The sequence below is a fragment of the Acanthopagrus latus genome, chromosome 20, assembly GCF_904848185.1.
Source record: "Acanthopagrus latus isolate v.2019 chromosome 20, fAcaLat1.1, whole genome shotgun sequence".
Taxonomy (NCBI): domain Eukaryota; kingdom Metazoa; phylum Chordata; class Actinopteri; order Spariformes; family Sparidae; genus Acanthopagrus; species Acanthopagrus latus.
In genome coordinates this window covers 7,353,635-7,365,534 of record NC_051058.1, presented here as the reverse complement: position 1 = coordinate 7,365,534, position 11,900 = coordinate 7,353,635, and the positions used below count along the sequence as shown (strand labels likewise).

At 42.3% G+C, this 11,900-nt stretch overlaps 1 protein-coding gene across 1 annotated transcript; it reads right to left on the bottom strand.

Moving 5' to 3' along the window:
- Window positions 1–656: 656 nt before the first annotated feature.
- Window positions 657–10,894, bottom strand: csdc2a (cold shock domain containing C2, RNA binding a). The gene is made up of 4 exons (XM_037082249.1): window positions 10,501–10,894; window positions 4,662–5,034; window positions 4,264–4,386; window positions 657–3,668 (listed from the first exon to the last, which is right to left on the bottom strand). Exons 2-4 carry the CDS (start codon window positions 4,847–4,849, stop codon window positions 3,506–3,508), a joined length of 474 nt encoding a protein of 157 aa, XP_036938144.1. The 5' UTR covers window positions 4,850–5,034; window positions 10,501–10,894; the 3' UTR covers window positions 657–3,505.
- Between the last annotated feature and the right edge of the window lie 1,006 nt (window positions 10,895–11,900).

Genomic DNA, 11,900 nt, shown 5'->3' with positions numbered 1-11,900 from the left:
TCTGCCTTTATTACTTCAACTACATTTTACATCATAAACATTTTCAATAAAGGACTGTGTATCTCCACCATGTGATGGTGTTTATTTTACTTTAGCAGCTGATCTGAATACTTCCTTCCCACTATAAGTGGAAAACCAGTCTGTAGCGTTGGGTTGCCAGATCAGGTCAGTGGTAGCCTGTTACTTCTAAAGGAGTTGAAAGTCAGTCTAATTTACCTTTTTTGTCCATTTGGCCCCATTTGCTTTCTTTACTTTTTTTTTTTTAACAAAAACTTGGTCTGTGAAGTCCAATTTTCCCCCAGTCTGTGTTGTTTTATTACCCATGGTTTCTCCATTGACATTCATAATGAACAATAAAATTATCTGTGCCGCCGTGTTCCCTCGTGGACTCCAGCAAGACAAAACAACATGTGGACACATCGAGGTCTACGCCAAATCAAACCCAGACTAACAGTTTCAGATTCCAAACAGCTGCCTGAGAGACTGAGGCAAAGTTCACTGCAAAAACACTTTGTGGAAGAGGGCTCCTTAAAATAACCGCCCTAGTTTATTCCACTTTGTACTGACACCAGTGAAGACTGAACAGACTGAGGGAAAATGAGCACAGAGAGTAGTCCTCTGCTCTATATAACCCGCATAATAAACACACAAGTCCGTGAATACAGTAGTAAGTTTTATTCAAACTATTTCTTAATGGCAAAAGACAGTGTCACAGTGATTTGAAAAAAAATAAAAAGTGCTTGCGAACTCAATCAAACTCATTTCTCTCACAGCAAGGAAACCAAACAGATACAGTGTTACAATGGTGTTAAGTCACAGTCATGGTGAGAAATCAAAGATGCATAGGAGACCTGAAGACGCTCCTCTGAAGGCTCCGACCGTGTTACTGCATGAAGAAACAGAATCAACACATTCTACATACAAATTACGACAAACGCTACGGAACATGCCCATTTCCAAGACAGCGAGACTGCTTGTTGTCCTGAACATCACTTAGTTATTAAAAATTAGACAAGGATTATGTAGAAATTAGAAACTTGTGTACGGAAAGGTGGAAGGTTTGCTTCTTCTTCTTCTTCCCTGTCAACATTGACACAACAGTAGCAAAGGGGTATTAACAGGGTAGTATCATTAGAGTGAGGTGTGCAGTGTATTCACTTAGGCTTACATTTGCACAAATACTTATAAATGCAGCTTTTGATTACCAAACACCTGATGGTTTCATAGTTACAAATGAAAATAAATAAGTCAATAAATAAATAGTCTTTTTAAAATTACATCAGGAAGCTTTTGCTGCTCTGGGTTTTTTTTTTGTTTTGTTTTTTTAGTTTTTTTAATTTCACAGTCATTTGCCATGATGCAATGAAACTTACTGGACTCCCCGGTCAACAACCTTCCACCTAAAAATCAGCAGTTCATCCTCCTGAGCTTAAATTTGATGCGGTGATGCTTATTTCCCTGTATCAGTTTCATTTACTTGGTCTATATCAAAGGTGCACTGTGTAAGAATTGGTCACTTGTTGAATTCATATCCAAAACAAGGAGGGTGCAGCGTATCACCAGAGTAACTGCTAACTGCTCAGTTAGCAGTGTAGCTAGACTTGGACCTCAGAGTAAAGGAGCCTTGTACTGCCGGGGCTAGCTGGTTAGCATGCTAACTTCATTGGATATCTTGCAACACAATATAAAACATCAAAACTAATATTTCCTCACGTTCTGTTGAAAATCTTGGTTAATTTACATTTTTAAGGACCATTCTTACATATCGCACCACAAAAAATAAGAAATACAGCATTTCACAAGAGGGAGTCATTTATCACAAGAATGAAAAAACAAAAAAACAAAAACGTGGCCATTAAAGCTTTATCTTCAAAATGATAAAGCTTTGTAAATGATTTGAAGGAGAAGTTAAACAGTTGGGGAATATACATATTAATTTTTGACAAGAGGAACAAGAAACGATTGATAACACTCCCATGGCTGTATGGTCAATATGAAGCTACAGCTAGCAGGCAGTTAGTTTAACTTAGCCTAAAGACTGTTGTTTTTACACTGGTACTGGTACAAAGCCAGGCTAGCTACTTCTCCATTTCCAGTCTTTGAGCAAAGCTAAGCTAAGCTATGCTAAGCTAACTGGCTGCTAGTGGTAGCTTCATATTTTGCACGCAGGTATGTGGTCTCAATTTTCTCTTCGAACTCTTGGCAAGGTGGAGAATTAGCATATTTCCCCAAATGCTTAACTATTTCTTTATGTTATCAAGTTAACCTGACAACCAATAGGCTGAGAACTGCCGATTTTCATTCATCGTCTTCCCTCTTGCACGTGCTTTACGACATTTCCAATCAAGCTGTGTTTGAGCTCAAGTACATCTACAGGTAATCACTCTATCCTCTGCCTGTTCCCTTCCCTTACCTTCCTCTTCTTTTTCTCTGTTTCCTTCCCTGACCCCAAACCCTCTGGCCTGGTTTCCCAGTGGCAGGCCCTCACAACTTCCAGCTATTGTCTCTACCACCAAAACTTAGGACCGTCATAGGAGTTGGCTACAAGATCACTGGATTTCTACATTTGCAGAATAGACAAAATACAGTAGTGCTACAATATTAAGAAGGAAAATAATTCCTTATATGTGGAGCTTACCACAGCTCCTGAGGCCGGAGCACATTAAGAGCCATTTGGATCTTTGTCAGACTGACTCTCCACTGTTAAGTGCATTCATTGTTTTCATTTGGCAGCCACACACTAGCTCGCGTGGTGCGTGAAACAACCTTGAAAATGTTCAAATTTTCTGAAGGCAGTAAGATGAAGGCAGATCCTTCCATGTTGAGCCGAGGCAGATCATAAACGACAGAAACAAGTGTATTTTTCTTGTATTTCCTTTTGATTTGATGTTCTGATGTGAGGCAAACATCTCCATCTGTCACTGTAAACACAGACACAATATGGCTATACTCTACTTTAATCAGATGTTTGTCACATGACTTTTGGCAGTGGCGGCACGTAAATCACATCCGTTAGTTGCCTAGGCGTTTAGGGTTTCAATTCAGAACTCCACTGAGTTGGTCCCTTGAAAGTTTCCTGTCTGTGATGTGACCGTGGAGCTGCGTGATTGCTAAACTGGGTCAAATTTCTCAAAATGTGGTTCGGCCTCTTCAACATCCCAAATATCGCTTCTTCTTGAGCGACCGCTGATTCCAGACTAAAATATATTTCCTATGGTGAAATTAAATGCTAGCACAAAGCCCTGACAAAACCTTCAAACCCTAACTTAAACATCCAAACCCAACTAATGACCTTCAAAAGGAAAACATTCAAACAGATACATTCAACGCCAACCTCTGTACTCAAACGTTCACCCTTCTATAACCGAGCTACCACAGGCTGAGCTCTGCTGTACGCCGAGCTCCGATCCCTGTTCCCCAGATCTCACAACTGAAAACATAAAAAACCTAAAATGACATATAAATCCGCCTTTGCCTTTGCAGTCTTGCGGCCCGGAGCGCTGGTCTAGGAGCTGATGATCTGACCTGACCAGGTCTCGTGCTTGGTGCCTGGATTCAGGTGGGTGATCACCACGTCGACTGCCTGGATCTTCTGGTTCTTGGGGGGGATGGGGCACACCTTGTACGTGACCTCGTCCCCCTCCATAGGCACGTACTCTCCCTCAATGCTGCCCAGGAAACACAGACACAAATTCAACATCGTGTTTCACATGGGCATTAATGGGCAACGTAGCGCTTTACTACTGCAAGCCTGTTTTGGTCTCCACAAACGTAGCTGGAGATGTCCCGACATCTCACCAAAATATCAGTATTTCGTCACTTCAAACATGGCTGGAAATTGTCCCCAGGTCTCCTTAAAAACATCCGGTCCTGTCACACTTAAAAATGTAGACGTCACCTTGACACTACAGGGTTTAAATTTCAGACTTCTGGAAAATTAGTGGAGTGTTATGCAAATGATAAACTATAAGTAATCTTGTATTCCTTTTGTTGCCTTCTTGTCTGTTGTTTCTTCTTGAGCAATAGGTGATCTAAATAAGCAATAATACTTAAAGTTCTGATGCTGATCAAAATACTGTCATTTCCAAATTCCCATGAAGGGATGACAACATTTTCGTATCATGTTAAATAAATGTTAAAAGTTCAATTCTTGCACTCTCCGAACAAAATGCTTTGAAACAGCACAGCAGCTCGTCCACTAAAAAAACACTTAAAGTCAGAAAAACCCCGACTGTGTAAATTAAACTAAACAAATTCACTCACTCAGAGATGTGGACAAAGATGTCCTCTCCTCCACGAGAGGGGCGTATGAATCCATGACCCTGAGACCTGGAGAAGTTTTTACACACCCCTTTAAATACTGGACCTGATCTGGCTCGCACTGTCCTGCAGAGAAACAAGGGGGGCGACATCATCACAGTTATTCTGAGCGCTTAATGAATCAATGAGACACTTTATAATTAAACTGAAAGCTGTTAAATTTAAGAAAATCTCTAAATTCTGGTTGTGGGCTCAAACCTTGAGAAAACCTGTTTTTCCGTTATTTTTACATTATTAAACCTATTACCAGCAATAATAAATGATTTATTAACAATTATTGAAGCAATATTGTGTCTGAAGAAGATGAATGTCAAGACGACATTAAAATCTCGCTGACTCACGCTGAGTATGTGCGGGTGCGTTTGGTGGGCAGCGGGCTGGGCAGCTCTCCAGGCTGTGGAGGTTTCCGCTCCCTCTCCCAGACCCGGCTGCCCTCCCTCAGGAAGGGGAAGGACAGCTGCAGGGGGGTCCGGGGCGAGGTGAGCGGCAGCGGAGGGTCTGCCGGTGAGGAGGCATCAGGTTCTGACATCTTAGCTGGTTACGGGTAGAAGTTTTTGGTCTTTTTTTTTTAACTTCTTCTTCCTCTTCTTTATTTTAGGTGTCCTCCGATGGTGCACAAGAAAGAAGAAGGTGGAGGGTTACACCTCCTGCATGCCAAGAGTGTGTGGGAGATGATCAGAGAGGAGGTCTTCTAGGTTGAGGAGCAACAGTACCCTGCAAGAGAGGAGGGAGGCAAGTAAAGAGAGAGAGACAGAAACGTTTTTATGTTTATTTTGGCGAGCACTGACAGAGATATTTTAAATTGCATTGCAGTCTCATTATGTGTCCTGTTTCTGTCAGCAAAGCTGATGTGCTACAGTGGACCTGTGCCCTTGGTGCAGTCGCAGATGTCTGAAAACAGTGATTCACTGGTACTTATCTGAACTTATCACACACATAAACATATTCTCCAGCTAATGGATCCGAAAAGCTTTCCTGTAAGACGCTGACGATCTCACATAAAACAGGAAATCGGCTCCCTTCTATCGTCTCGAGAGTGCACATTAAGTTGGATGTCGACTTTTGCCAACACAGGGAAACAACAATCGATCTAATAATAATAAATCATTAGATTACCTAGAAATGTTCCAAAGCTGAGGAAGAACATATGACCTCCTATAATGAACACAAGTATCATGCACACATCATTTATAGTGTCATCTATCAGGCATATTGGTGGTGTCATTGGATAAGGATGACATCATCTATAAAGCAAGGAATCTTTGTCTGTCTGTCTCATAGAACTACTTCTGGGTGGGTGTAAGGCTGGGGGCCAGAGAAAGTGCATTGTTGAGTGTGAAGCTGTTTGGATGAGGAATAAAAAGATATCTTTAAAAGCATATGCACAGACGCACAGCTCCGACTTACAGCAGCGAATTGGGTGTCATTTTGTATGTCTCGACAAGCCGATGATAATGCAAGCGATTTCACATCTGGCAGCCGTATCGCTGAGGAACCCTACAAAGTGCAGCGTCGAGTCTGAGACAGAGTGGATGAGCAGCTCTTGAGAAAACAAGAGGTCAAGCAGTCAGCACATACTAGTATTTTTTGAGAATTAATTTCCCAATACTGATAAAAAGACTGATACATCATTGACCCTGAATAGTCTTCCTCAGACTTCGTGTCCTCACACTGTTTTGCTTTCTAGTCCTCTGAGGCTCTTGTGAGCAGAGAAGCTGCTCTCAGTGCTGCATTAATACTGAGTGTTTGTGCTACATACTGTAGTGAGTCTAAAACGGGGGGCAGCAACCTGTGGCTCTGCGGTGGTTTTGAAAACAAACAAAAAAAACAATCATATGGAAATGAATAACAGTTATCTTTTCTTAACATCATATAGGCCAAAAATGATTCTTACATTGTTTGATCGTAAAATTGCGAAGCCAAGCGGTGTCTGTTCTAGCAAGGTGTGATTTTGTCAATGAACTGAACGACCCTGAGCTGATACTGTCATTGCTCATTTCACTTTTAACAAACTTTAACTTCGTGGTTGCATGTGTGCTTCAAGGAACGAATTTTATCCTTTTTTGGTGGGGCATACAGCAAGTTTGATGGTATTTTCTACTCACACCGGTTAAAAAAGTGTTTGTTTAGGCTGTGTTACCTTCATTGTGTTACCTTCATTACAGGGCTTTAATATAGATTTCTCTGGCGAGGGAGGGGTGGAGAAATGTCTCTTTTGATAATAAAGGTTGCTCACCTCGATCTAGTAAGACGCCAGCGCTCTCTGATTTTAAAAAGCCGACACCAACAGATTTCTTGTTTCAGTGTGTTTTATCAGACTCCACTGTAGCTCAAACTGTGCACACTGTCACATCAGTACTACAACAGCAAACGAATCACAAAACAACACAACTCAGAAACTAAATATTTCATAGCTAGAGTGTTTGGCAGTGGATTTTCCCCTCAGTTGTAGATATAACACCAGGTGCACAATAGCTGGAAGCTGCTGTGATCAAAAGGAAAATAACTGAGCGATTTGATTACCGAGCACCAGCCTGCAATCTTGCTGGCTTTGAAAAGGTCCCGAGACTATGCAAATAACAATCCTGCCCCGGAGGACCCCGCCTCGGCTCATCACGCTCAATTATATTAAAATGAAATCCCCGCTCGCCGAGACTGACATCCATTAGAGGATCGCTCCTTACGGTGTGTGTGTAAACAACAAGCTGCTCACTGGAATGTTTCAGACAGTCACTGTGAGGACGAATGAGCTCTGCCACCACGCCTCGACACAAAACCCAATTATCGTTTTATAAGTGGGAGCTGTGATGTGTATCATCACGCAGCTCATTATTTTTGACACTCACTACACACTACAAAACACAAAGGGCTGCAGGGCACTGTTGTACACAAGCTGAATGCCCACACCGAAATCTAGTGGATGTCACCGGGGCTATCAGCAGCAACCTCCCACTGTCTCTTAACGTTGACGTAACATCTGCAGGCTGACTGTTTGACAGGGACTGACGAATTCAGTGTGTGTCAGAGTCAATCCCACAGGCTCCGTTCAATATCACACTCTGCCTCTTTCGCTGGCTGTCTAAATATAGCAGGTTAAGAGTGTGTGTGTGTGTGTGTGTGTGTGTGTGTGTGTGTCCGTGGAGAGAGAGATGGTAGCTGCTTTCACACTGAGCAGCGAGGGTCCTGAGGCAGAGGTTAACAAGCCTGATGTGTACACACTTCATATCACAGATGCAGATTGGTGTTGCACACACAAGTTCTGAGATCCAGAGGCTCCTATCTCCCACCGTCCGATCACTTCTCTCTCTGAGAGGAGTGTGTGTTCTTCGACAGATATGTAATAGGTGTTCAAGTTTCAATCCTAGGATAACAACTTCTACCGCAATGGAAGCACCAGTGTTCATTTTGATACGTGTCGTTTTCCAAACTATTGCCACCTCTGCTCGTTACCTAACCCCCTCACGAATGTCTCCTCACTGGTCCCGCCTCCATCTGCTGTCAGTTGATGACTAATAACACACTGTAAGATAATTTTCCTCCTTTTACCATTTAAGGAGAAAGTGTCCTTCGACTGTAAACCCAAACGATCAGTGAACAAAAACAACAGCCCATTAGAATTACAAAAATAGGCTACGAAAACAGAAACATAAATGAGATAATAATTTGGGGGTTAAGAAGTTCAGTTGTTTCAGGCTAACAGTGTTGTGGAATCGTTCTTGTTATTGCACAGTTTAACAATTCTCATCAGGATTTATTCCAGAATAACTGTGAACAAATGATGAGGTTTACAAGGTAGGGTTGTTTTACTTTACATTTATCAGGAACAATAAATTCAAGTCACAGCCTATGGGAGCTAATGTTGCCAACTCGGGTGAGCTAGCAGAGTTTCACACCCACGCGGTCACTTGTTCTTTTAACCTCTGTGGAAACGGAAGTCACCTTAGCAGTCGCATTAAAACAAAAGCCAAGCTACAAACCCTGTGAGACTGTACTAGTTACAGCTATTATTTGTGCTAAATGCTAATGGCAACATCCTACACAATGACAATGTTAACTTGGCGATGCTAAGCAGGTGTAATGTTTCCCGTGTTGAGCATCGTAGTTTGCAGTGTTAGCATGCTTACATTTCTCTTGTTCGCCCTGAGTCAGGTACTAGGACTCCAGTGTATCTGCTTACATTTTTAGTTCTACGTTCTACTTTTTAATGATGCTGTGTGTAAATACTTATTTGAAATATTTATGTAAAAGTATTATTTAAGAACTTAAAACAAAAACTTTAACTGAAATCATCAACAGAATGTCAGTAATCAGCAATTTTGACGTTGTGCTATCTTTGTATTGTGGTGCAGAGATATCTGCTAAAATTAGCATGCTAACCAGCTAGTCCTGGTCCATCCTGATCCAAAGCTCCTGTGCTCCCAGTCCAAACACTACCCGCACAGCTACCTGAACTAACTCGCTAACAGCAGCTACAGACATTAACTAAAAAAAAATCAAGTCCTTGAGATAACAAGTCATATGTTTTAGATAAAAAGCAGCAGTTTGCGTTATGAATTTGACAGGTGGCCAATTTCAACATGTTGCACCTTAAAACACAGTGTTCACTGTTGGTAGAATGACATCACCTGGTCACCTGCTTGCCTATCTGCCCTCTTTGCTATTAGACATAAAGGACTACAATGGTTTAACATCTCCCAACTCCAACAAATAATGTCTGATAAACTTCAATAAACACTTAAATTGTGGGCATATAGAAAATATGGTGTTGCAAATGTTATTGATTATAAACGTGTTTCAGTCTGGGCATTACTGGAGAAGCAATTCATGCTAATATAAGTTTTAATTCTGTTATTTAGCCTAATTCTTATTCTCGGACAGCGTAGCATTAATATAAGTGCCACTTAGTGTGTAGATTAACTGTGAGGTAGCATTAATATGGATATTTTTGAAAATACCTTATGGCTCAATCACCATCTGAAAAACATATCTCCTCTGTCACATCTTTAAAAAGGGGATTAGAGAGGGGCAGAATCTACTTGAGGAAGAGAACCACAGAGGTTTAGGTTTACTTCTTCCAGGCACATCCAAACAGGCCAAAACTAGTTCAAGGGTTCAGAAGGCCCCCAGCATCATCACAGGAGCGGCTCTAATCCCTCCGGTTTATGAGCTCATTTGGCCAAAAGATCCTGCAAATGGCTGATGACGAGTGGGGCTTTTATCCCCCTGGCATCGTGTCGGACGGTGTTGATGCAGCGGTGATGAACACGCACATCTGTCATGGTTGGTGGCACAGGACTGACACCACGGGCTGACGGATGACGAGGCAGTAACCAATGCAGCCTAAATAATTCAGCAACTTGACCGGCCGGGGCTCCTGCTATTGGGGGGGGGGGCCGGGAGTGGACTCCTTAAATGAGTCCGTGGTGCTTCTGTGTCAGATGAGTTGATGAACCATTTAATCAGGAGGGAGGCTAAAAACAGAGAGAAAAGCCAGATCACTGACTGACTGAGAAGGATGGCCAGAGGAGCTTGTGAAAAGACAGACAAAAGGCCAAAATAAAAGCGGCTCCCTGTGAAACCAGGGCACTGTGGCTGTCTGTACTCCTCTGCATCAGCATGGCAGACACGTCAACTAGTCTGCACACACACACACACACACACACACACACACACACACACACACACACACACACACACACACACACACACACACACACACACACACACACAGGGGGGCCAGCCAGTCTTTAAACTTTATATTAAGCTGTTAAAGACACACACACACATACACACATGCAGCCTGTTTGTGTGATATCATTTGTACGAGTGTGAAGCTGGCAGAGCCTTAATAATTCACTACAAAATAAAAGCCCTCCAGGCGGCTTGTTTCCAGAACATTCTCACACTGTGGCAGCTTGAGACAACAGGGCGAGAGGGATGCTTCGCCCGGTGGCCAACAAACGTGACACCAAGAAAATGGGTCTCGAAATGGGACACATGAAAGAAGACGAGGGGGGCATGAGACGGACAAACCTGAAGACGTTTCAACACAATACTGCCATAAAAACCCGACCTGTCGTCTGCCCGACACGGAGAATAAAAGACTCGGGAAGCCACGCTACAGATCACAAATCACAAATCCAAAAAATCCCCCCGATCGATTACACGCGGATCGCTTACCGTCAGAGCGCCGATCGGCTGTCGGTCACAGGATCATCCCCCCAGTTTGTTTGTTTGTTTTTTGAGGCGATTTAAGGCAATCGAGTCCGATCGGAGCCGGTGTTGAGAGCAGCGGGGACATGTGGTGAATGAGTGAGGGGGATGTTGGTATGGATGCGGCGCACACAGGCGGGATGAAAAGGCAGCGGCAGCAAATGAGAAGGAGGCGGCGGAGACGGGGCGGGGGTGCAGAGGGTTACTGTGCTGAAAACACACAACAGCGGGCTTCACCGCACTACAGTCCACTCTTTGTTCTGCTCGTGGACGCTTTCTCAATGTTTATTTTCTCATTTATTTATTTATTGTCATCGGACCAGTGAGATTGAACAGGGTGCTGGATGAGCTGGGATGTTTTATTGGATCCACACGCAGGCGTTGTGTGTGAAGCCTGAGCTGACGTCCTCTAAAACACTGTATCAATGTCACATCTACTCATGTTACAAGTGATGGAGTCTTTCTCTCTCTCTCTCTCTCTTTTTTTTTTTTTTTTTTTTTTTTTTTTTTTTTTACACCGCAAAATTAAATGTCATTCAAAAAAGAAACACGCAACAGATTGTAGGCTACTTCCCACTCGTCCACTTTTACTATTGTTATGGTTTCATGCATCCTGGTATAAAATGGTGTGAAGCAATTTTGCCTTTTTTTTCAGGATGATGTATTTATTGTACTGAAACCCGAAAATGCATTGAGCGACCCATCCCCCCCTTTTCCCACAAACTCTCCCACTCACTTTTAGTGGCCCCACTGCCATGAAGGCACAAGGGACCTGAATGCATCATAAGACACCTGACTAAACATGTATTGATTATGTGTTGGGGGGTAAATGAATGACAAATTCACTCATATCAAGCAGATCGCACCATTTTTAAACATAAACAAATACAGACACATCATTTATTTTTAGATATTTTCCAACTGACCACTTGCATCACAGACGGCATCTGTGTCCACAGAAATAATAGCAAGTTACAGACTTCACACTAAACATCATGTCTGATGCATGCATTCTGGTTTTTTCATTTTACAGCTGCTATTAATGACATTTTTGTTTCTGTTCATGCTGACAATATACAACAGATGCTGTAAAGAGTCTGTCACTGTGTCAGTGTGTGCTGTTGATGGTAAACTTAAAGTTCACTGAGCTTCAGTTCATAGTTTCTTCACTGTTAACAAACAGTGAAATGCTTTAGTACATTCATTAAGCAATAGCTGCTTGTAAAGCTGCAGCTGATGTTTATAAACCTTTACAACTGCATTGTTTGTTAACAGATAAATAACTATAAAGTATTAACTAAAGTTTAATTAAACATACATTTCTCCATTTATTCACAATGGCTGTCATGAAGAGTCACTGATGATTT

What these genes read in the sequence shown, in the direction of transcription:
- csdc2a (XM_037082249.1), bottom strand. Translation starts at nt 4,849, where the DNA reads ATGTCAGAACCTGATGCCTCCTCACCGGCAGACCCTCCGCTGCCGCTC. An exon ending in CGCACCCGCACATACTCAGC is followed by an intron (nt 4,387 to 4,661) that starts GTGAGTCAGCGA and finishes GTTTCTCTGCAG; the next exon opens with GACAGTGCGAGCCAGATCAG. An exon ending in ATCTTTGTCCACATCTCTGA is followed by an intron (nt 3,669 to 4,263) that starts GTGAGTGAATTT and finishes TTTCCTGGGCAG; the next exon opens with CATTGAGGGAGAGTACGTGC.